This window comes from Macaca fascicularis, chromosome 16 (assembly GCF_037993035.2).
Source record: "Macaca fascicularis isolate 582-1 chromosome 16, T2T-MFA8v1.1".
Lineage (NCBI taxonomy): Eukaryota > Metazoa > Chordata > Mammalia > Primates > Cercopithecidae > Macaca > Macaca fascicularis.
The window spans coordinates 71,133,245-71,159,198 of NC_088390.1; the positions used below are offsets into that span (position 1 = coordinate 71,133,245).

General features: G+C 41.8%; 1 protein-coding gene across 5 annotated transcripts in view; it reads right to left on the reverse strand.

Moving 5' to 3' along the window:
* Positions 1 to 2,676: 2,676 nt before the first annotated feature.
* Positions 2,677 to 25,954, reverse strand: part of SMURF2 (SMAD specific E3 ubiquitin protein ligase 2) — a 117,970-nt gene continuing 94,692 nt past the window's right edge. For all 5 annotated transcript variants that reach the window (XM_074020121.1, XM_015438717.4, XM_015438718.4 and 2 more), the window contains 9 exons: positions 25,138 to 25,333; positions 22,667 to 22,770; positions 18,463 to 18,577; positions 16,357 to 16,535; positions 15,378 to 15,515; positions 12,070 to 12,190; positions 7,973 to 8,174; positions 6,636 to 6,711; positions 2,677 to 6,323 (listed from right to left, as the gene is read on the reverse strand). In XM_074020121.1, coding sequence (XP_073876222.1) covers positions 6,224 to 6,323; positions 6,636 to 6,711; positions 7,973 to 8,174; positions 12,070 to 12,190; positions 15,378 to 15,515; positions 16,357 to 16,535; positions 18,463 to 18,577; positions 22,667 to 22,770; positions 25,138 to 25,333 — 1,231 coding nt within the window. In that variant the 3' untranslated portion in view covers positions 2,677 to 6,223. The remainder of the gene's footprint in view (positions 6,324 to 6,635; positions 6,712 to 7,972; positions 8,175 to 12,069; positions 12,191 to 15,377; positions 15,516 to 16,356; positions 16,536 to 18,462; positions 18,578 to 22,666; positions 22,771 to 25,137; positions 25,334 to 25,954) is intronic.

Below are 25,954 nucleotides of genomic sequence, written 5' to 3' on the forward strand. Positions count from 1 at the left end.
GGGATGTTACAGAGTGAGGTGCTTCATATTAGAACTAAATGCCTCATCTATCATAAGGGACTAACCAGACAGTATTTACAGTTAATGAAAAGCCCAGCCTGGCCAACATAGTGAAACCCCATCTCTACTAAAAATACAAAAATTGGCCGGGCGCGGTGGCTCAAGCCTGTAATCCCAGCACTTTGGGAGGCCGAGGCGGGCGGATCACAAGGTCAGGAGATCGAGACCACAGTGAAACCCCGTCTCTACTAAAAATACAAAAAATTAGCCGGGCGCGGTGGCGGGCGCCTGTAGTCCCAGCTACTCAGGAGGCTGAGGCAGGAGAATGGCGTGAACCCGGGAGGCGGAGCTTGCAGTGAGCCGAGATCGCGCCACTGCACTCCAGCCTGGGCAACAGCGTGAGACTCCGTCTAAAAAAAAAAAAAAAAAAAAAAAAAATTACCTGGGCATGGTGGTGCACACCCTGTAATCCCAGCTACTTGGGAGGCTGAGGCACGAGAATTGCTTGAACCTGGAGGTGGAGGTTGCAGTGAGCTATTGTACCACTGCACTCCAGCCTGGGCAACGGAGCAAGACTCTTACAAAAAAAAAAAAAAAAGCATTAAGAATACTTAAGTGGGCAGGAGAAACATCTTAGGTTCCCCCGCCCATCCCATAGACTGCACCATGGCATGGTGGTACCCACCTGTAGTCCCAGCTACTTGGGAGACCAGTAGTTTGAGGCTACAGTGCACCATGACTGTGCCAGTGAAATAGCTACTGCACTCCAGCCTGGGCAACACAGTGAGACCACAAATAGCCAAGTCTGGGATTCAGGGCCTTGCTGAGGTGGGGTATTGATTCAAGTGCTCCCGTCATGACTGACTGCTTTGCTGTACATAAATTGAGTTTTGAACGCTTAAGTTTGAACTTAGCCTACAGTGAGACATAGGCTAGCATTACTTTGGAAGTTCATGCAAAGCTATATGGCTATCAGCTAGTACAGAGCCTGGCACATAGTAGGAGCACAGTAAATATTTGTTGAATGAGCAGCAGACAAGTCACATTTAGGGCAGATACCTTTTAAGTAAAATTTAAAATCTGGTCTGTCTAGTTTGCTACGAATGTTAACATAGGAATGTAAAGTAACACTTTTCCTGTGTAATTACCTCCTCTAACCTGTTACTAGGCTCTTGTTCTGTTGCATATATCCTATTGTATATACATGTATTGTAAGCATTTGGTATATGAAGTACAAATCAATAGTGGGTAACATGGTTAACCTTCATTACAATGAAGGGACAAACTTTTCAGGTTAAACTTCTGATCATTAGTCAAATCAAACTTTTGGATAATTTGTAGACTATTATAATACGAAAATAAATAAGTTGTTTTTGAGTCAGGGTCTCAAGTCTGTTGCCCAGGTTGGAGTACAGTGGCTCAATCACGGCTCACTGCAGCCTTGGCCTCCAGGGCTCAAACGATCCCCCCATCTCAGCCCCACCTCCAGCAGCTGGGACTATCAGGCATGTGCCCCTATGCCCAGCCGGTTTTTGTATTGTTTGTAGAGATGGGGTTTCGCCATGTTGCCCAGACTGGTCTCAAGCTAGGCTCAAGAGATTCACCTGCTTTGGCTTCCCAAAGTGCTGGGATTACAAGTGCAAGCCACAGCACCCGGCCTGAATTTTTTTTTTTTCTGAGATGGAGTCTTGCTCTGTTGTCCAGGCTGGCGTGCAGTGGTGCAATTTCAGCTCACTGCAACCTCTGCCTCCTAGGTTCAAGCAATTCTCCTGCCTCAGCCTCCTGAGTAGCTGGGATTACAGGCGTCTGCTACCACACCTGGCTAATTTTTGTGTTTTTAGTAAAGAGGCGGGGTTTCACCATGTTGGCCAGGCTAGTCTCGAACTCCTGACCTCGTGATCTGCCCACCTCGGCCTCCCAGAGTGCTGGGATTATGGGTGTGAGCCACTGTGCCCAGCCAAAAATCTTTAATATACTAAAACTTTACAAATTTTAGATAAAACCAGTAAACACAGCAATGAGGGACAAAGCAAAATAAAAATATTCAAAAGAATATAAAAGTATATAAACAAAAGCATGCTCACCCTTTGAACTTTAATACACTGCTACTACTTACATGTTGCCCAGGTTTTCCCTTGTGTTGTACCCTATGCTGTGTAGACTTACACAGACCATATTCATTCCTTTTCTATCCATGGAGTTAGCTGGACTTTAGTCCACTATCATTATTAAAATCCACGGCTTCTAGAAAAAATACAATTGATTTCTCCTTTTCATTTTGAGAATTTTACTGCTCGACATACCAAGGTAGAGCTGGCAAATGTGAGTCCCTATCACAGGCCTGCCCTCCGGAGCAGAGATGTATTACAGCAAAGATGGATGCAGACTGGTGACAGGACCAAGATGCTCTTCCCCACTAACCCCTGACCCCCTCAGAAATCCACCTACGTGCAGACCCCAATAGGTACTGCCAACCGGGCAGTCACCACGGCCGGAGAAAATGGGCGCCTCCTCCGCTCTGCCGGGAGACAGAAAGGAGGCCTGAGCTCTGCAACATGACAGAGGCACAAACTCAGGATGGCATGTGTTCTTGAACTTTTCATTTTGTGACTCATGTTGTCACCCTCCATAGAGCCAATCATAAATGTTTTCAAAACAATTACAAACCCAATATTCTTTAAAAACGTTGATGCTGTGACAGTGCAAACAGCATTGATTTTATTGCTCGACTTCGGCATGGGCACATACATAGTTAATTTTTAAAAACCATTTATACAGATGTTATTGATAAAGCTCATGTAACAAATGAGTGAAAATACAAAGAATATCAAAGCTAAAACACTCTGTAATAAATACAAATACAATGAAAATGATAAAACTTTGTTTTTAAAGTCAGTTTGAGAGAAGAATATTACATAAAGTGAACTAATTACATCTAGAAATAAAACAACTCAGCATTTGGAACAATCATCCTAACATGTTAAATACCACAAATGGCACCCGTTGACTGTACGCTTAGAAAACAAGCAGAAGGCGCTGCTCTACCAAACTAAGGATGGCTGGAACAGCCTCTAACTCCCAACAATGCAATCAGTCCTATGCACTGGAAGTTCAAAGCCCAGATTAGTGTTGTAAAGCGAATTACACTGTATTTGAAAGAAGAGCATCTTGTGCTCCGGACTGTAAATACATGAAAGAAAAAAAGGCTTGGTAAAAAACCCGTTCGGGGCAACAAACTATGTGCAAAACAAAATGTACACTATACACAGCACTATTTAAAAAGTACACCAAGATACAAGGCCCTCTGAGACAAGACTCACCTCTGTACTGCCTGTGAGCTCTATGAAGGAATCTCTGTTCATAACTAAGCATTCATGATGGAAAGGCAAGAGTATGAAAACAGGTATCACATATCTGAAATAACAATACAGCCAGGGGGAAGACAAGAAGAAACCAGTTAAGAGGGACACGGAAATAAAGATTCACATTAAACATGAGGTGCGAGCCCATGGTTCAGTAACACATTGGGGGTTTCTGCTTAGCACCTATTTGGAAGTAATTGGGTAATGTAACTTTGAAATGGAAATCTAAATCGTGTTTTTATAGATGATGGTGATAGCATAGACTCTTACAGAGAGTAATTTATTTATTTTTGGGGGGAGTAGGGGGGATGGAGTCTCACTCTTGTCGCCCAGGCTGGAGTGCAGTGGTGTGATCTTGGCTCACTGCAGTCTCTGCCTCCCAGATTCAAGCAATTCTCCTGCCTCAGCCTCCCAAGTAGCTGAGATTACAGGAGTGCGCCACCACGCCTGGCTAATTTTGTATTTTCAGTAGAGATGGGGTTTCACCATCTTGGCCAGGCTGCTCTTGAACTCCCAACCTCAGGTGATCCGCCTGCCTTGGCCTCCCAAAGTGCTGGGATTACAGGCGTGAGCCATGGTGCCCTGCCAATTTCTTTCTTTTAAAGCTCTATTAAGTCATTAGCATAAAGTTAAAAAGGCACTCAAAAAACAATGGTATTTGCCTGCTTCATATTGTATATTAAAATAAGTGATAGTAGCATTTCATTATTACTGCATCCCTGTCAGTTATGATTTATATATTCATTATGTACTTATTTTTTACTGAAAGATTTTAAAAGTAGGCACAATTATAAACTGCACTAGTGCTTTAATATAAAAGAGATGGGCCTGCAACCAATAGGGTACTACCATGACAGCTGAACATTACTGATTATCAAATAGCATAGAAACCACCTTCCATACATTTCAAGATGCTCTTCGGTACTCAGAGTGCAATGTAAAAAAACAAATTGTTTGAGAGGAAAAAGGCAGACATAAGCATATTACCACTGCACAGTTACAACTATGACTAGCTTACTTGTGGCAGTTGAATGTGGCCAAATGAAATACACTGAAGTACTTAAAAACTACACAAGTAGTTCTCAACTTTTTTAGAGCAGCAAAATCTCCACTTCTTTTATCCCATCCATTCCTCCCCGCCCCGCTGCACCCCATGAAAGCTTACTTGAAATTCCAATATACATAAGAGAAAAACAGACTGTTCTGGGTAAAGGGGGTGGGGATATGAAGCCTGAGGCCCCTGCTAAATACCAACTAGGCCTTCCCCCTCGCTCCCTCTCTTTGCCCCTCTTCTCTTCAACCATTACTCCTGAAGCACCTCTGAGGAACTCTTTGGTGCCAAGAACACAGACTGAAACCCACTCCATCACATGAAACAGAACAGAGGACCTATTTACTTCATAACTTTAAATTCTGCAACTTAATTATCTCATGAAAATTTGCTTATTTCACATCAATGTAAAAAAAACCCTGAATAGTGCATATTTCTGATGGTTGAATTTAAAAATCCAATTGCGATTTCAGATTTTTTCAATCCCTCACCCCAGAGTTTTCATTGCTTCTGGATCATACAACATGCCACACACCTTGAAAGCTAAATCTGGACGTTTCAAAATCAAATGCAAATCTTCAACACGAAGGGAAGTGGGATTCCCTTCCAAAATGAACTCTTTAGTTTCAAAGTAATTTATGCCATCGAGTTAGAATCACTGTTCATACTACTGCCCCTCAACCCCACTTCATTCTGTTAGGTAAAAGCAGGATTTTCTAAGCTTATTAATAATCTTTAAGCAAAATTCTTCCTTTTTCATAATTTTACCCAATTAAAATTATGAGCAGTTAACACTTTAGGATAGTTTTGTTAATGGAAACTTATACTATAGTCAAAATACAATATAAATTAGGTGCACTTGTCAGAGACTTTGGTTTATAGGAATAGTACATATATTAAAGATAAGCTGACCCAGCAAAATAATGAAAATCCCATCCCATCCACATGCTGTGAGAAGCTATAAAAATGCAGTATTTTAAGATTAAAAGTAAATCCAAAATACTAATCTCATTGATTCAAGATAAAAACATTAGTTTTTTTTGTTTTTAAAGAGTCTCTTAAAAACAGGGAGCCCCTGAACACATCTTATTGTCGCAAATAAATGACTAAGTTTAGACTAAACGTTTGCATTAGGAATTTGACAACCAAAATTATATAGCTGTATTCCAGGAAATTCGTTCTTGAAAAATGTAAAAAAGACCCACTTAGACTAAGCTGAAACATATAATGCAAAATATAATGCTCTGCCATAGAAAAACACAAACATGTAAATGGCTTAATTTCTTAAAGATGATTCTTTTAGCCAATTGTTTACAAAGGTAGAATAGTTCAAAATAATTTTTTATTTTTATTTTTTACAAAGAGCAAGTACAGGAGCTGTTCAAAATTATGTATTCAATCAAAATGAAATGTGACTTGTACCGACTGCTGAAGTTGTCTTGATGTTTGAGAGACTTAAAATCTGTGAAGCAATTTGAATAGATTACCTTTTATAAAAATAGTAGTAGTCTTTAAGTGTAGAATACTGCCTAACTCTGGAAATGTAGGAAAAGTCAGCATTCTTTAGGTTCAAGATATTAAGTTTAAATAGCAGCTGAATGTGGCCTCATGGCAAAGCATAAAGACCTTTTTTTCCTTGAAAAGGAATTTCAAAATTGTCCTTTCCCCTCACAGTGTCCTAAAATGTAAAAAAAAAAAAAAAAGGGGGGGGGTTGTTTTCCTGTATTTCAGCATTCTTTGAAACTCTGCTGAAAGGAGACTGTCAGTCAGGGTTGTATAAATAGAGTCCTGGGCAAATCCTTGAAGCTCGTCATTCCACAGCAAATCCACATGTTTCTTCAATGGCTGTTAGCAGCTTTTCATATAGCTTTTCATAGCTTTCATAGGGCGGAATGTCTATTCGATTGAAGCTGTGAATAAGCAAATCAAATTTTACACAGTTCATTCATAATAAGTAAACTGGCCCAGCAAGTGTATACCAATATAGCCACAACACTCTGTCACACAGAAAACTAAAAGGTATTTCTCTAAAACAGAGGTGACCACTTTTGAGTTTTCCTACCAGTTTTCGAATAATCTTAACTTTAAATCGCTTAAGCTGCTTATCATTCCCTTTAAAGGCTCATTCAACACTAGTAAGTACAATAAAGAAAAAGTCCAATCTGTTCGGAACTAACACCTATGTACATGGAATGGGGAATAAAGCTACAAAAATACCTTACCAAGTGTGGGCTTTCGGCAGGTTGTCTGTGCAGGCATCAATCTGGTGTATGGTAAAGAGTCTCGGGCCTGCAGCACCTGCAAATGAAGGAAATGTGGGTGAAATCACTGCAGGTGCGTGCATTTGTCGCCACAATCTTAGAATAAAACTGGCACGTAAACCACAGGATCTGGGGATAGAGGAATGCTAATGAATCCGCACGTACTACCAAAGGGCAGCAGGAAAAGCATCTGGGTTTTGAGAGCCAGAATTAACCTTGGATAAGGCTTAGATTCCATAATACCTTTGTATTTCCATTTGAGAAAAAACTCGAGATTGAAATCTCTTTCCCAATTTCTATATTTTAGAGAAAATCAATATCCCAAAAGCATGAGAAGAAAAGTAATCAGGAAAATCCAAGGTAAAATACATAGGCACACATTCAAAAAGATGACCTAATGCGAATTTAGATTTCATGACTCAAACTGGGCTGAGCGCAAAAGAGCCGTCTATAGAATCCATTTCAGTTCGCACAGACACCCCATATAAATACACGTAGCAGAAATACAACCTCACTTTATGCATCTGGGCAGTGTGATGCTGAGGAGCTCTCCTTACAGAGAAGGGCAGCACAGCTGAAAGCAGGTTCGCCCCAGGGATTTCAGAGCATGCGCTGTGGGCAGCACTGCCGAATTATGTACCAGTCTCGCTCTGTATGTCCTTAGTCATCACCAGCAGCTTTGACAATGAAGTGCTTAAGAGGTAAAGGAAGCAACTGCCACCCAGTGAAGCGCCACAATCATTAGCAATATTACAAGCTCATCCCAAAATTAACCAGCTGATTCCACGGAAAACCATTCTTTAAAAAGGAATATGGTTGTAAACAAATGGTCTGATGCCATGCAGTAATTAAAATGTTCTGACCGAACAGATGGTTTCCATGACCCATGCTGCTTCTGTCTAATAAAGAACTGAAAAGTAAGGGGAGAGGCATCCCAGGCAGGTAAACATTTTCACCAGGTCGAGATGTGAACATGAAAGTGAATGACTTCCCTTACAGGAATGTGCAACAGAATTAAAAGTAAGGTGACCAGAAAACAAAAGGCAGAGCATCACTACGTACGGTCTCTAGCATGCGGCACTCACTACAATCAGAGAAGCCCACACAAAAGGCTCTTGGGAGGGGAACAAGAGAAAGGAAGGAGAAGGTATCACAATGTGAGAGTCACAGGTAAGAAGTGAAAAGAGAATCTCTAAGCACACGGTTTATAAAATATCTACACAGACCCCATACTGACAGACCTGGCCCCCACCCCTGGTCCACCTGCCGCCCAGCTTGCCTGCCCCTCAGGCTGTTACCTTGCAATGCTTTGAAGCCCTGCAGAGGCACTCGAGAGGACCCTGTCACAAACTGAAGCAATCGTGCTCGTCGCTCTTCATCAAAAAACTCCACAGCTTTCCAGAACCATTTGACAATGTTGCTGTCTGGTGTACAGTGTTTTAACCGGGTGTTTACCTTCCAGTCACTAACATCTATCTTTCCAAGTCCACAAATAATAAGCTGTGAAAATAGTACACAGTAATGAACCTGTGGAAACCATAGCCAGGTCAAAAATTCCTCAAAAGAGAACTTCAGATTTGTACTGCTGGCTCTCATTTGGTGGTTCCTAATCGAAGTTGCACATCAGAATCATCTGAAAAGCTTTTCAAATTGACATACCAGGTTCTAGGCTCAGAGATTTTAATTCTGTGCATCTGGGGTGACAGTTGGGATCTATATTTTTAAAAGTTCCAGAGGTATCTACTCATTGAAACTCCCTCCCCAGGGTCTGAGAACCACAGCTGTGATAGACTTGACCAGGTAAAAAATTGTGACTGTTTTATAAGTTCATAATAAAATTATAAAACTTTTAAGAAAATGGACAGCAATTGAGATCCAAAGAGTAAATACAGTTGATATGTGCCTTCTTTGGACCTGTATCATCTACTAGTTTCAATATCTATTAGCTTTGTTGATTGAGAGCAATTCAATCAATGTCCTCTGCTGTAATATGGCAGTAACATCCATTTCACTACATCCTGTGGAAGGAACCGATAATGCACAGAAACTTTAGAAATGGGTGTTGAATAAGTGATTCATACAATTTGCTTAATTTTTTTTTTTTTTTTTTTTTTTAAGACAGAGTTTCGCTCTGTCTCCTAGGCTGGTGTGCAATGGCATGATCTAGGCTCACTGCAACCTCTGCCTCCTGGGTTCAAGTGATTCTCCTGCCTCAACCTCCTGAGTAGCTGGGATTACAGGCATGCGCCACAATGCCCAGCTAATTTTTGTATTTTTCAGTAGAGACAGGATTCTGCCATGTTGGCCAGGCTGGTCTCCAACTCCTGGCCTCAAGTGATCCACCTGCCTCAGCCTCCCAAAGTGTTAGGATTACAGGCGTGAGCCACCACGCCTGGTCTACATTTGCTTAATAATCTTAAATTGATATTAAAGCACAAAATACATGAGCACATTGATACAGACCTCTGCTAAACACATCCTGATGGGAGGGTCACACAGATGAACTATATCCAAATCATTTTGATATTACTAATACATCTCCCTAGGGTCCAAGACTAACTCACCATACTAATCTAACATGTTTATAATAGCGAATTCCATGTGTACTATAAAACATAACTTGCAAATCCTAGATTTTATAGAATTAATTAAACCCAAGATTAATGTATACACCACTAAAATAAATGTTATACATATCGTCTTTAAAAATGGGTAGGGTGTGGTGGCTCACGCCTGTAAGCCCAGCACTTTGGGGGGACAAGGCATGCAGATCACTTGAGGTCAGGAGTTCAAGACCAGCCTGGCCAACATGGTGAAACCCTGTATCTACTAAAAATACAAAAAGGTAGCCGGGCGTGGTGGTGAGCACCTGTAATCCCAAGGCTTGAGAATACTTGAACCTGGGAAGTGGAGGTTGTAGGGAGCCGAGATCCTGTCAGCCTGGGGGACAAAGTAAGACTGTCTCTCCAAAAAAAAAAAAAAAAACAAAAACCCCAAAAAACTGTTAGCCAGGTGTGGTGGTGCACACCTGTAGTCCCAGTTACCGGGGAGGCTGAGGTGGGAGGATCACTTCAGCATAGGAGTTAACCGTGAGCTAGGATCATGCTACTGCACTCCAGCCTGGGCAACAGAGTGAGACTCTATCTCAAAAATAAAAATACAAAGTTTAATGATTCAGGCCCGGTGCGATGGCTCATGCCTGTAATCCTAACACTTTGGGAGGCAGAGGCAGGTGGACTGCCTGAGCTCAGGAGTTTGAGACCGGCCTGGGCAACATGGTGAAACCCCCTCTCTACTAAAACTACAAAAATTAGCCAGGCATGGTCGTGCACACCTGAAGTTCCAGTTACTCGGGAGACTGAGGCAGGAGAATCGCTTGAACCCGGGAGGCGGAGGTTGCGGTAAGCAGAGATTGCGCCACTGCACTCCAGCCTGGGCGACAGAGTGAGATTCTGTCTCCACAAAAAAAAAAAAAAAAAAAGAAAAAGAAAAAGTATAATGACTCATTAGCAGTAGAAACTATATTCAAAACCCTAACCCTACCAAATAAAGTCTCCAGTAAGGCTTCCATAGGGTTCTGAAATAAAATCTCCAACAAAGCTTCTACAGGGTTCACTGAGTTAACACCACACTGAACAGGGAGGAGGTTATCCGAAAAGGATTATGGGTGTGTTTAATGACATAAAAGACTCCTCCTAAATTCTTTTCCTCAGAGGAATGGCAGTTAGAAGGCCAAATCCTTGTTTATTGTGTAAAGAGATGAAAATGCATTATATTGCAACCTTATCGGCATTCCTGCTGCGTTCTCCTCCAACTACTTCCTTCTGGCTATTTTACTATGAACAATTCAATCACAAAAGGAATGGGGAGAGTATTAAGTAAGACCAACCTTTTTAGATTTGTTTGCTAACAGGTCTATTAACAGATTTAGTTAGAAAGGACATTGAAGGCAGTGAATAAAATCATGTTTCAAATTATTAGTAGACTTCAAATATTTGTGTTATCCCTAACTACTAAATAAATGTGGGAGCCTGAATAGAATTAAACCTCATGTTTCTTAGTAGTTCAGTAGGAAATTCAGATGTATTTGTCAAAGGTCTTAATTACAAAACCAGACCTGAGGTGTTTAAGGGACAGCTTTAAAAGGAAACAAAAAACTATTAACTGTTTTGTATGGCTGTTAATCTAAAGACATTTAGAGGCCAGGTACGGTGGCTTACACCTGTAATCTGAGCACTTTGGAAGGCCAGAGTGGGTGGATCATTTGAGGTCAGGAGTCCCAGACCAGCCTGGCCAATGTGGTGAAACCCTGTTTCTACTAATATAAAAATCAGCCGGGCGTGGTTGCGGGTGCCTGTAGTCCCAGCTACTTGGGAGGCTGAGGCAGGAGAATCACTTGAACCCAGGAGGTGGAGGTTGCAGTGAGCCTAGATCATGCCACTGCTCTCCAGCCTGGGCGATTCTGTCTCAAAAAAAAAGATACAATTTCTCCTAGGTGTTTTAGTTATTTTCTCAGTGATCTTGTCTATCAAATGCTTTCTTGCAAGCTTAGTGTAAAACCAACTGAGAGTAGGCTCTTACCCAAATTAATTTCAATATGGTAGATTAATGAGGTTTTACTTAACTAAATCAGTAACTACTAAGTTAAGGAATAAATATATATTGGAAGAATGTACATATAAGTCATGAAATCTGTTTAAAATAAGAAAGTACAGGATAGAAAAATAAATTTTAAATGTTCACAATATAAGAGAGATTGCTCAAGCCGGGCATGGTGGCTCAAGCCTATAATCCTAGCACTTTGGGAGGCCAAGGCAGGCAGATCACTTGAGCTCAGGAGTTTGAGATCAGCCTGGGAAACATGGCAAAACCTTGTCTCTACCAAAAAAAAAAAAAAAAAAAAAAAAACAAGAAAATTAGCCAGGCGTGCTGGTGCATGCTTGTAGTCCCAGCTACTTGGGGGGCTGAGGTGGAAGGATCATTTGAGCCCACGAGGCCAAGGCTGCAGTGAGCCATGACTGCACCACTGCACCCCAGCCTGGGTGACGGAGTGAGACCCTGTCTCAGAAAAAATGAGGGGAGAGGGGAGAGGGGAGAGGGGAGAGGGGAGAGGGGAGAGGGGAGAGGGGAGAGGGGAGAGGGGAGAGGGGAGAGGGGAGAGGGGAGAGGGGAGGAGAGGAGAGGAGAGGAGAGAGATTGTTCACTCACAGAAATTCCAAAGGATGAAAGGCCTTCAAAAGCATGAAAGACTTTTCCTGTGAATAAGAATTCTCAAGCATAGAACCATGAAACTTAGAAAGTACCAGAAATATGACTTTCCTATAAAATTAAGTAACAAAATAATTCCCAATCCTTTCTTGTTATACTAGTGATGTTATACTACTAATGCACTAACCTCTAACTCCTTCTCATCAAATGTCTTCAGCAAATGTTGTGGAATTACTTCATTAAATCCTTTCTGCAGAGCCAGGAATTGAGCCTCAATGCCTCGTAAAAATCTCCAGTTCACATAGAGCCTGTAAACATTAGGCAGGATTGGGTATAATCACATATATTTTCAGATCTGGTAATTATTATAAATCTCTACTTTAGCAACATTGCATTTTACAAGCATCTAACATTAATAATTTAGCCTAAAGTCTAAAAATAAATCTCAGACTAATGGGGATAAATGATCCCTGAGGTGTGACACAGTTCAGTGTTGATGAAAAGTGGTAAACTTCTACTAACAGCAGCAGCATCAGCAGAGCAACCCTTCGAATCAGAGAAGCTCCCAGGAAACAGGACGTCTACTTGAGTCTTGATGAAATTTCTTTCTAAACTTACAGCATACATGCCAATAACTAGAATAAAGAGCTCTTTCACTCAAAAATGACTATTTTTTCTGATTTTACTTGTAAATGTAATTTGAATGTGTTGGGTGTTTTGTTTCTATTTGAGGGAGGTCTGTGGGAGAAGAGGAGGTAGATAATCCTCAAACCAAAAATGAGAAGAAACAGTAAAAGCCAATAGCAAGTGCTTTTTGATTAAATAATCATTGTTCTCTAGAGGATATAAAAATTCTGGAAGATGTAATTTTACCAATAAAAAATGCACTAAACTACATCTACTGTGTGACTGTATGATTTATAAGTGAATTGCTTTTATTTATCTACCTACCCAAGAAGACCTCTCCATCTCACACATCACAGAACTTACTCATCTGTCAAATTTGTTACCATTTCCAAATCTGGAGAAATGGTTCTCCACTTCAAGAGAGAAGTTACTTAACAACACATCCTTTGGAGGACCATATTTCTGTTTGCTGGGCTAAGGGGACAGAAAAACTGTACAACTGTAAAAATTTTTCTTTGTAATTTTTAATCTCAAAACTGTAGCTGGCAAGACATTAGTACCGTGTGCTGTAAACACGACTGAACCCTGGAGAGTGGGATCCAGGGACTGAGCAGGACACACGAGGTCTTGAAAAGGAGATACTGCTAAGACTTAGGAAATTCTCATTTGTTCTTTCTTTTTTTATTATTTTAAATTTATATTAGATAGAGTTTCGCTCTGTCGCCCAGGCTGGAGTGCAGTGGTGTGATCTCAGCTTACTGCAACCTCCACCTCCCAGGTTCAAGTGGTTCTCCTGCCTCAGCCTTCAAAGCAGCTAGGATTACAGGTGCCTGCCAACACACTTGGCTAATTTTTGTATTTTTAGTAGAGACAAGGTTTCACCATGTTAGCTAGGCTGGTCTCAAACTCTTGACCTCAGCTGATCCACCCACTCTGGCCTCCCAAAATGCTGGGATTACAGGCATGAGCCACCACACCCAGCCTGTTCTTTCATTTTTTAAAGTAGAAATGTAATACATACTTTTTATGCATGTAACAAAAAAACAAACATTAACTATGGAGACAGTAAAATATGAAAGTCCATTCTTTTACCCTCTTTCTCCTCCCTATTTCCAGTCCCATCACCTCCACTCCCTCATCCTAGGCAAAAACTTTATTTGACTGCAGCCTCCTGAACATCTTCAGTATAATTATAAAAAAAAAAAAAAAACCAGCCAGGCACGGTGGCTTACGCTGTAATCCCAACACTTTGGGAGGCCAAGGCAAGCAGATCATGAGGTCAGGAGTTTGAGAACAGCATGGTCAATATGGTGAAACCCCATCTCTGCCAATAATACAAAAATTCGCCGGGTGTGGTGGTGCGCACCTGTACTCCCAGCTACTCGGGAGGCTGAGGCAGGAGAATCACTTGAACCTGGGAGGCAGAGGTTGCAGTGAGCCAAGATTGTGCCACTGCACTCCAGCCTGGGCAACAGAGTGAGACTCTGTCTCAAAGAAAAACAAAAGAAAACAAAAAACAAAACAAAACAAAAAAACATAGACTTTGTTCCTACATAATTCTTGTAAGATTTAGTTTTAAAATATGACAGCTTATGCAGTCTTTCTTTTAAATATCCACATAATATTCTGTTGAATGTATAATATAATCATTCTTCTCTAAAAAGATTTTAGTAGTGTAATTTTTACAAGTAGTATTTAATTGACCATCCTTTCCTGTACTTCTTCAATTACATGTGTGTTTCTGCAGAAGAGTCCTAAACACAGAGCTGCTAAAGGGCATGTACTGCTGGTATCAAACCACTTTCCAGAAAAGCTATGCCAGTGTTCACTCCAATCAAGTGGACCTCATTTTTAAACTAGGAACAATGTTAGTAAGATTTGAGAACATGATCTATACAAAAAAAGTATAGCATGCAAGTTTCTGTGTACATACAGTAAAGTTCAAGTTCAAACTTCCAAAGCTGATTACCACAGTTTTGTTTGGTAGACTTTTTATTTCTCATAAGCCAAATTAGCCCAATACATAAAAATTCCTCAAATTTACTTTATGAAATCTGAAAAACATTTATTTACATTTATCCCTAAACTCACAATGTGCTTGTTTATAAACAGGCTAAATGTTAGTAATATACAGCACAAAAGCCCTTCTGAATTGCCACCTGTGATAGCTACACCACACATGGCCCCATTGCCCACATCTCCTGGTATTCACACCTTTGTACAGCTCCTCTTCCATGATGAAACTGGGCTGGCTGTCTCAGTTTAACCAGAACTAGACAGAAGTCATGTTGGCCAGGACCAGGCTTAGGCCTTAAAAAGATCTAGCAGCTTCTGCTTTTGAGCTTTGGAAAGCTGGCCACCCCATAAGAAGTCTATCAATACAGTGGGTAACATGATTAACCTTCATTACAATGAAGGGACAAACTTTTCAGGGAGAAAGAGTGGCTATGGGGAGAGGGAGTGGTCATGGAGAGAGGGAATGGCCTTTGATATCACAGAGGGAGAACCAAGGAACTCAGCCAACAATGAGAACTAGGACCCAGCCAGTGACCCCAGTCGACAGCCATGCCAGCTAGCCCTCGGCCATTTGAGTTATCCTAGTTATGAGTGAAGAGGCCATCTTGGTGTTGCAGGCCTAGCTGACATCTTGTGGAACAGCAGTGTGTCATCCATGTTGTTCTTTTGCCCAATTTCCTGACCCTTGGAATTGTGAGAAATAATAAAATGGCTGTTCTTAATAAGCCACTAAATTCTGCTGAAGCGGATTTTGTAACACTAAGTAATACTATCTAAATATTTAAATTTGTTCATACTAACATCCTAGAACATTTAAAAAAAATTCAGCCTTGAGAACACAGGAGTGTTTACCTGACATATTCTTTTTTATTTTCTTCATTAACAGGGATACTTTTGCCATTTGGTTTAAGTTCATGCTGAATAATTTCACCATATGCATTATGTTCAACACAGAAGGTATGGTCCAAAACACCTGTAATATCATTCTCACTGGAAAGGAAAGAGGAAGAGATAGGTAACTGGGAAACCTAAAATACAGACCCTATAGATGTATTAACTGGTGAGATAAAACTAAGATCATTTTATAATATGACAAATGTGAGGTCAGATTCAGCTTATGAACTCTTAAACTACCACACTACCTAGTTCTTTCTGGACAGAAAAGTCAAAGAGCTTTAACCTGCATAAACACAGGAAACATTTAACTTCCTGAGTGATGAGAAAGAGCCCTGGTCAAAGCTGGGACTTGCTAGAACCACCAATATAGGACAATTTCAGTTATATTTGGCATTCTGAAGAGCGCTACTCGGTACTGTACTCCAAGGGGCCAAGTGCCTGTGTATCCCTAGTTGAGAAAGCCACTGTATACTTTATAAAAAATAAACATTTCCAGTGTATCTTCATAAAAATAACGACCTCTTGCAAAACAGAATCAGTTCTTAGCTTAAATTCAACAATTAGTTCTTATCTAAAAGTATGGTTCCAACAATCGCCACTTCATTAAAAGCAATGGCAGCAAGAATTTGCTATTCTAACACATGCAGGTTTGGAACAGAATTTACATCACATTGAGGAAATAATCATATAAAGTACTTTTAAAAATAGAATATACTAGTTTTTTTTTTTCTTTTTAAAGTAGTAACACTTGCTAAGTTTAAGGAATTTGAAATATATAAAGAAGCTACAGAAAGGGGGAAATCATATGAGATCCTATCACTCAACCACTCAATATTTTCTGTGTAATTTTTTTTAAGTACATCGGTTTTGAAACTTTTTTTTTAAAAGCTCAAGAGTTTAACTATAATGAAGAGACAGAAGACTCAATACATACAGTATCCACACTAAACTGTTATGAAGATCTGGATCTACTAACTCCATGTCATCCAAAGTAATCGACTTCCCAAGCAATTGCTTATAAAAAGGCAAAGTGAAACCACCATCAATATAATGTCCATGAAACACAGCCATTCCCATTATTCGTCCAACAAAGTGGAAATAGGATAAATGTTCCTGAAATTGAAAAGAGTGTATATACTCAAGTTAGAAACTACCCAGGAAAATTTTAATAAAAATGAAATATTTCAGCAACATTAATTTTTTTGAGAATAAGCATAAAATTTGTACTCTTCAATATAGTCAGGAGGGAGTATTTCTCTAGGGCATGCTCAGGAGTCTCTAGATCACTCCGGAACAGCATATTACACAGGGTAATACGCCCTTCTCACAGGGGTCAGTCATTCTGTAAATTTTATCTTTTAGAAAGATAAAATTTATCTTTTAGAAAGTCCAAACTATGGTCCCAGAGCTTCATTCAACTACTTGCAGATTCTTTTCTCTTCCTTCTCTCACTTCCGTGCTGAGCCCTTTGTCATGAAAAAAAATCTTTCAATTCTAAATCTCCCCGCCTCCTTGACCTAACCAGAAATTAAACATCAAAACACCATAGATTTAAGAGCACAGACTTGGTGTCAGGCTTGAATTAGAATCATGATTCTGCTAGTCACTGGCGTATGGACAAATTAACCCCTGTAGGACTGTCCACATCTGGAAATATGAGGATAATAACAGTATCTAAAAAGCATCTCTATGAGGAGTAAAATGAGGTGATGTTTGAAACCCATGGAACTGGACCTGGCATGCTGTAAGCCCTCAATGAATGTGGGCTATTGTTACTACAGGGGCAGCAGTGCGCCCTCCAAAAAGAACCTTCACCTCAAAATCCTCCCTAAATAATTTCCTGAAACAAATCTAACATTTCTACCCTTTTATATATATTTCGTCTTTCATCACAGATTATTTTGTTAGATGTTTGTATTTTTAAATTCTTTTTTTTTTTTTTTTTGAGACAGAGTCTCGCTCTGTCACCCAGGCTGGAGTGCAGTGGCGCGATCTCGGCTCACTGCAAGCTCCGCCTCCTGGGTTCACGCCATTCTCCTGCCTCAGCCTCCCGAGTAGCTGGGACTACAGGCGCCCACCACCATGCCTGGCTAATTTTTTTTTGTATTTTTTTTTTTTTGTAAGTAGAGAAGGGGTTTCACTGTGTTAGCCAGGATGGTCTCAATCTCCTGACCTCGTGATCTGCCCGTCTCGGCCTCCCAAAGTGCTGGGATTATAGGCTTGAGCCACCGCGCCCAGCCAAAACTAAGTAATCTTTTAAGTTCGTCTTTAAACCTCTTTGTTTCTTTTTTAAAAGTAATAAAACACACACACACACACACACACACACACATATATATTTACCAAAGTTGCATTATACTATTTGATAACCTTCTTTTCCCTTAACACATCATAAACACCAAATTTCCAAATCATTAACTATTATCCCACATGATCATTTTAGTGGCTGTATAGTGTGCCCTTCTATGGAAAGACAATATAAGAACAATACATTAGTAATAACTGCTGACTTCTGTTGAGTGCTTAATAATGTAATTGATAAGAGTTGTACAGTTAATAACATACAGCACTGTGCTAAATGCTTAATGTGCCAGTCCCCATTTAATTCTCATAACCCCTCTTTGAGGTACACATTTATTTATTAGCAATGACAAAACTGAAGCTTAAGTCCATGAACTTGCCCTGAAAGGTCACAAAGCTAGAAAGTGATGAGACCACGACATGTCTTTCTAATTCCAGAACCTATGCCTTTAATCATTTGTGTGATTCTGCTTCATGTCATAATTTAATCAATCCCCACTCTTGAAGACAACTATATTGTTCTCAGTTGAGTGCTACTATAAACAATAAACATCCCTGTTTCCAAATTGGTGCATGTATCTGTAATCATCTGCTTGGGAAAATTTTGTAGAAGAGGAATTGCTAAGTCAAAGGGTACAACTAAGACAAGGACAAATAATTTCTATATAATAAACTACATTAATATGTAAACATGAAAAGCATTACAGGTCACAATTCACATCATAACTTCAAATCATACCGGATTAACTGCAGAATCAGGATTGATCTGCAATGTATAGATATCATCTCTTGAATATTGGAAGAGGCCATAGTATGGATTCAGCATTTCATGTGACAAGAGATACAACCATTCCCTAGAAAACAGATATGACCAAGGAATTTTTTTGTTAATGTATACATTTTTATTAAGATATGCCATTAATTCATCATTTTAGCAAATAATTTTTTAAATTAATAAAAGGCAAAAAAGCATTAACTGTAGTTATATAAGATCACATTGGAAAAATCTACCATGCCCAAATAGCAAATAAAAACTCTCTTATATTGAAGGAACATCTCACTCAAAATTTAGGAAATTTTATTGTATTTTAGCATCAAAGAGTATAAAAGTATTATCCAACAGCTCAGCTACTCACGAGATGATATAGTCCAGTGGTCTGTTACTTTTAATTGCCAAATAAATTTGTAATCCATAATAAACATAAAACAAAAGGAAGAATACGGGGTTTTATTTCAAAATGTCCATGTGAGGCTGGGGACGGTGGCTCACACCTGTAATCCCAGCACTTTGGGAGGCCAAGACAGGTGGTTCACTTGAGCTCAGGAGTTTGTGACCGGCCTGGGCAACAAGACAAAACCCCATCTCTACAAAAAAATACAAAAATCAGCCAGGTTGATAGCACGTGCCCACAGTCCCAGCTACTTGGGAGGCAGAAGTGGGAGGACTGCTTGAGCCCCGGAGGTCGAGGCTGCAGTGAGCTGAGATCACACCACTGCACCCCAGCCTGGGTGACAGAGTGAGACCCTGTCTCAAAGGAAAAAAAAAAAAAAAAAAAAAAAGTCCACGTCATCTATACTATCCTGGTCTACTATCACGGCAGATTTATACCAGTTTATATAGACATATAATATAGTATTGATTTACTCTTCATTTTGGACAAGGGTATATTTTGTTGTAGTATTAGTAAGGACACTTCATTATCCATTTCATTATCTTTCACTGTATAAACCCTAAAACATACCATGATAAAAATATAAGTGGGCAAAGATTGAAGGCATTTGGTGTAGGTATGGACTCAAGGGCAAACCTGCATTCTTTGGGTATGTTCCATACCACTTCTTGACTTCAAATGTAAATCAATGTTTTTAAAACCTGGAATAAAAAGTACTACCACCGGCCGGGTGCGGTGGCTCAAGCCTGTAATCCCAGCACTTTGGGAGGCCGAGACGGGTGGATCACGAGGTCAGGAGATCGAGACCATCCTGGCTAACACGGTGAAACCCCATCTCTACTAAAAAATACAAAAAACTAGCCGGGCGAGGTGGCGGGCGCCTGTAGTCCCAGCTACTCGGGAGGCTGAGGCAGGAGAATGGTGTGAACCCGGGAGGCGGAGCTTGCAGTGAGCTGAGATCCGGCCACTGCACTCCAGCCTGGGCGACAGAGCAAGACTCCGTCTCAAAAAAAAAAAAAAAAAAAGTACTACCACCTTGAATTTATTAAATCCTTCACATTTTTCAAAGTATAAAAGATAATTTGTTACTCACTTTGGAAATTCACTAGTCTATGACTTAAGAGATGTAGTTCTAGTCTTAATTATTGTCATTCCTCAGCTAGGGAAGGTTATTTAAATGATATATTTTGGTATTATGGATTAAACAGATTGAATAATATTTTTGAGCAAATACAGAATAGTATTAAAACTAGTTAAGGGAAAATGTTTCCAAAGTCTATGTGATGGAGTCTAAATCAAATTACTACCATTATGTAAATTTGAAAAACTACTCTAGAGATTAAAAAAAGAAGTGACATCTCCACATAAGCAGCCTTCTCAACATAACACTCATCTGATGTGTCTTGTGGTTTTGGTGTGTGTGTGTTTTTTAAAAAGAAAATCTGAATTTTTGTTTTGTTTTACCAAGTATTTAGAACACAAATAAGAGCAGAACTCAACTACTTTGAGATTCTACTATGGAATAAATTTCAGAAAAACCAGATCACTGTCACATTCCATTTATTCTGCTCAAACCCTGACAGTAGTAAGGTTAAAAAACAAAAAACTGGGCTGGGTGCAGTGGCTCATGCCCATAATCCCAGCACTTTGGGAGGCCAAAGAGGGCAGATCACGAGGTCAGGAGATAGAGACTAGCACGGCCAACATGGTGAAACCCCGTCTCTATTAAAAATACAAAAATTAGCTGGGTGTGGTTGTACGCGCCTGTAGTCCCAGCTACTCGGGAGGCTGAGGTTGGAGAATCGCTTGAACCCGCGAGGCAGAGGTTGCAGGGAGCCAAGACTGCGCCACTGCACTCCAGCCTGGTGACAGAGTGAGATTCCATCTCAAAAACAACAACAATAAAAACTGACTACTAGGCACGCATGGTGGCTCACGCCTGTGATTCCAGCACTTGGGGAGGCTGACGCAGGAGGATCACTTGAGGCCAGGAGTTTGAGACCAGCCTGGGCAACATAGACGCTGTTTCTACCAAAAAAAAAAAAAGTTTGAGATGGAGTCACGCTCTGTCGCCAGGCTGGAGTGCAGTGGCATAATCTCGGCTCACTGCAACCTCTACCTTGTGGGTTCAAGTGATTCCCCTGCCTCAGCCTCCTAAATAGCTGGGACTACAGGTGTGTGCCACCACACCCAGCTAATTTTTTTTTTTTTTTTTAATTTTTAGTAGAGACAGGGTTTCATCATGTTGTCCAGGATGGTCTCGATCTCTTGACTTTGTGATCTGCCCACCTCGGCCTCCCAAAGTGCTGGGATTACAAGCATGAGCCACTGTACTTGGCCAAAAAAAATTTTTTTTTATTAGGCATGGAAGCATGTGCCTATAGTCCCAGCTCTTTAGGAGGCTGAGGCAGGAAGATCACTTGTACCTAGGAGTTCGAGGCTGCAGTGAGCCATGATCACACCACTGCAATCCATGGAGCCTGGGTGACAGAGCGAGACCTTGTCTCTAAAAAACTAACTAAATAAAATAAACTACTTAATTGATCTACACATATAATTACAGTACTCAGATGCCACCACTAGATGATGACGATGAAGTTTTCCCAATAAACGTTCACTCTAGTTATGAGTAAGCAATACAAATTCCACAGAAACCATCAAGTCCTAAGTATGATGTGGAAGGGATTATTTTTTAAAATACACACTAAAGAAACTATCCATCCATAAGTTTAAGAGGTGACGAATGAAAATAAGTCTATAAATACATGTAATGCTAAATAACAACGGGAATTATTGAAAACATAATTTTGGTTGGATTTAAGATTAAGGAAAGCAGAATTATCATAATGATCCTTAGAACATTTCAATACAGAGCTACAGTGTTTCTCCTGCATTTATATAAAACAAATTTTCACACTTAGTAAAGAACTCTTGTAGTAAATATAGTATCAGAAACAAATCACTGGCTGGGTGTGGTGGCTCACACCTGTAATCCCAGCACTTTGGGAGGCTGGGGCAGACAGATTGCTTGAGCTCAGGAGTTCGAGACCAGACTGGGCAACATGGCAAAACCCCATCTCTACAAAAAAAATACAGAAATTAGCCGGGTGTGGTGGCTTGTACCTGTAGTCCTAGCTATTCAGGAGGCTGAGGTGGGAGGATCTCATGAGCCCAGGATGGGGAGGTTGCAGTGAGCTGAGATCGTGCCACTACACTCCAGCCTGGGTGACAGAGAGAGACCCTGTCTCCAAAAAACAAAAAGAAAATCAATTTAACTTGACCTGTGAGTTACAAATGTAGCAGAAGCATTATACTTTCTGTACTGAAGCATTCTGAGGACCATCATGATACGTACATGTGTATAAACACATGCATGCATACACATTCATTTAACAAGGTAAAAAGGCATATCAATGGAAGCAAAGAGAACCAGTATTCAGTTCAGGTTATATATCATTTAAATCTCAAAACTGTTCCTGACAATGTAAAGCAGAGGCAATAACATGCTGAAGGAGAGAGATAGAGAAAACACAGGGCCTGTAGTCTCACTGGACTCAGATGATCTACTGGGGAGTTGTAAAATACTTGTCCGGTAGCAGTATTACCCTAACCTCATTATGAATATATCTGTTAGGATATCCTCAGTAATACAAACATTAGGGAATATAATACCAAAAAATAAATGTCAATGAGAAAGTTACACCACAGGAAGTATCTTAAATTGGTAAGTACAAAGATCCATATGTCATAAGCTGGCAAGCAAGTCCTTACCTGGCAACCCCTCCATAGTCAAGGCCTTCTTCTCCACGAAATTTTATCATTAATCGCTTCCAGAGATCTTTTGGTCTCATTTTCATGACCTGTCGATATGATTCCTGAAAAAAAAATTTTTTAATACAATATTACTATTAGTTCCTTTTAGCCTATTACTTAATCTCTCCCTGCCAATCCACTCAAAAAACTCAAGTCTAAATAAGGTGAAATTTGGCCAGGTGCAGTAGCTCATACCTGTAATCCCAACACTGTGGGAGGCTGAGGCAGGAGGATCACCTGAGGCTAGGAATTCTAGACCAGCCTGGGCAATATAGTGAAACTATCTGCACACAAAAAAATTTTCTTAAATAGCTGGGCATGGTGGCACGCGCCTGTAGTCCTAGCTACTTGGGAGGCTAAGGTGGGAGGACTGCTTGAGCCCAGGAGTTCAAGGCTACAGTGAACTATGATCATGCCACTGCACTCCAGCCTGGGTGACAGAGCAAGACCTTGTCTCTTTTAAAAAAAGAAAAAGAGGCGGCCTGGCACAGTGGCTCATGCCTGTAATCCCAGCACTTTGGGAGGCTGAGGCGGGCAGATTGCGAGCTCAACAGATCGAGACCATCCTGACCAACACGGTGAAACCCCATCTCTACTAAAAATACAAAAATTAGCTGGGCACAGTAAGCACGTGCCTGTAGTCCCAGCTACTCAGGAGGCTGAGGCAGGAGAATCGCTTGAACCTGGGAGGTGGAAGCTGCAGTGAGCTGAGATTGTGCCATTGCACTCCAGCCTGGCAACAGACTCTGTCTCAAAAAGAGAAAGAGAAATGAGAGAAAGAGAGAGTGAGAGGGGAGGAAAAGGGAGGAAAAGGGAGGGAAGGGAAGGGAAGGGAAGGGAGGGGAGGGGAAGGGGGAGGGGAGGGGAAGGGGAAGGGAAGGGGAGGGAAGGGAAGGGGAGGGAAGGGGAAGGGGGAGGGGAGGGGAAGGGGGAGGGGAGGGGAGGGGAAGGGGGAGGGGAGGGGAGGGGAGGGGAAGGGGGAGGGGAGGGGAGGGGAAGGGGGAGGGAAGGGGAGGGGAAGGGGGAGGGAAGGGAAGGGGAAGGGGGAGGGAGGGGGAGGGGAAGGGGGAGGGGGAGGGAAGGGGAGGGGGAAGGGAGGGAAGGGGGAGGGGAGGGGAAGGGAAGGGAAGGGGAGGGGAGGGGAGGGGAGAGGAGGGGAGGGGAAGGGGGAGAGGAGGGGAAGGGGGAGGGGGAGGGGAGGGGAGGAGGAGGGGAAGGGGGAGGGGGAGGGGAGGGGGAGGGGAGGGGAAGGGGGAGGGAAGGGGGAGGGAAGGGGGAGGGAAGGGGAGGGGAGGGGGAGGAGGGGGAGGGGGAGAGGAGGGGAAGGGGATTGGGAGGGGGAGGGGAGGGGGAGGGGGAGGGGAGGGGAAGGGGGAGGGGAGGGGGAGGGGAGGGGAGGGGGAGGATGGGGAGGATGGGGGAGGGGAGGGGATTGGGAGGGGAGGGGGAGGGGAGGGGAGGGGGAGGATGGGGAGGATGGGGGAGGGGAGGGGATTGGGAGGGGAGGGGATTGGGAGGGGAGGGGGAGGGGAGGGGAGGGGGAGGGGAGGGGGAGGGGGAGGGGAGGGGAGGGGGAGGGGAGGATGGGGGAGGGGAGGGGGAGGATGGGGGAGAGGAGGGGGAGGATGGGGAGGGGAGGTGGAGGATGGGGGAGGGGGAAGGGAGGGAAGGGAAGGGGGCAGGGAGGGGGAGAGGAGGGGGAGGGGAAGGGGAGGGGAGGGGGAGGGGAAGGGGAGAGCAGGGGGGGAGGGGAGGGGGAGGGGAAGGGGAGAGGGGGGAGGGGAGGGGGAGGGGAGGGGGAGGATGGGGGAGGATAGGGGAGGGGGAAGGGAGGGGGACGATAGGGGAGGGGGAGGGGAGGGGGACGATAGGGGAGGGGGAGGATGGGGGTAGGGGAGGGGAGGGGAGGGGAGGGGAGGGGAGGGGAGGGAAGAGAAGGGAAGGGAAGGGAAGGGAAGGGAAGGGAAGGGAAGGGAAGGGAAGGGAAGGGAAGGGGTACTCTCAGTATTCTTGGAAAAGAGCATAAAATAAATTTAATTTTTTTTTTTTTTTTTTTTTTTGAGACGGAATTTCATTCTCATTGCCCAGGCTGGAGTACAATGGTATAATCTCGGCTCACCACAACCTCTGCCTCCCAGGTTCAACCAGTTCTCCTGCCTCAGCCTCCCGAGTAGCTGGGATTATAGGCATGTGCCACCACACCCAGCTAATTTTGTATTTTTAGTAGAGACAGGGTTTCTCCATGTCAGGCTGGTCTCAAACTCGCAAATTCAGGTGATCCACCCAACTCGGCCTCCCAAAGTGCTGGGATTACAGGCGTGAACCACTGCGCCCGGACAATTTCTCTCTAATTTAAAATAAGGTTTGTATTAGCAAACAATGGGTTTCTGGAAAAAAAATAATAAAACAAAATAAGGCTGTAAATTTACCTCAAAAATCTCTTCCCTGGAAACCTCGATGCGGCAGTGACCTGCCTGAGGCTGTTGCTGGGAAAGTTCTTGCCGCAAAATTTTTAGTTTCTGAACCAGGTCTCGCTTGTACCTTGGGACTGTCAGGCATTCTGTGTCATCAGGACATAACGATACCACTTGCTGTTGCTGTTGGTCTTTCAATTGGTTCTGCCGACTAGAAGTAAACACAGATGTTATTATTAAAGTATTTCAAATTTTAAACATTGCAATTATAGATTTAAAATAGCATCATATTATAAAGCAAGTCTAGCTATATCATTTTCCAAGCCTTAGTAGAACATATACTTGGCTTGACATTTTTTGGCAGCAATAAACCAGCTACAAAGTTTATTTCTCACAGTCCACATAAACTGATATAATTGGATAATGGAATTTTATCCATAAAGCTTTATATAGCTTCTGAAGACAAATTTTTCCAATATAGCTTCCATTTTCCCCTACAGAGTTAACCTTCACCCACTTTAAAACTCAGGCATGTGCCAAACACGGCTTGTTATCTAGAAGCTGTCTTTCCGGAAGAGCCAAACAGGAGTCTGAATGGCAACTTGGCAGGGATCCCTTCTTTTTTATTCACCAGGCCAAATATTATACCTAAAACATATGACCATACAGAGAAAATATAGCTTTGTTAAAAATGCCAAGTCAATATTACCTACCGTTACAAATACTATAATAAAGATTTTTTAAATATACACACAAAAGCAAAATAGATTATGTACATAAATGCATTCCATAAACTGTATAATTTTATTTTTTAAAATGAACTTGGGTATAT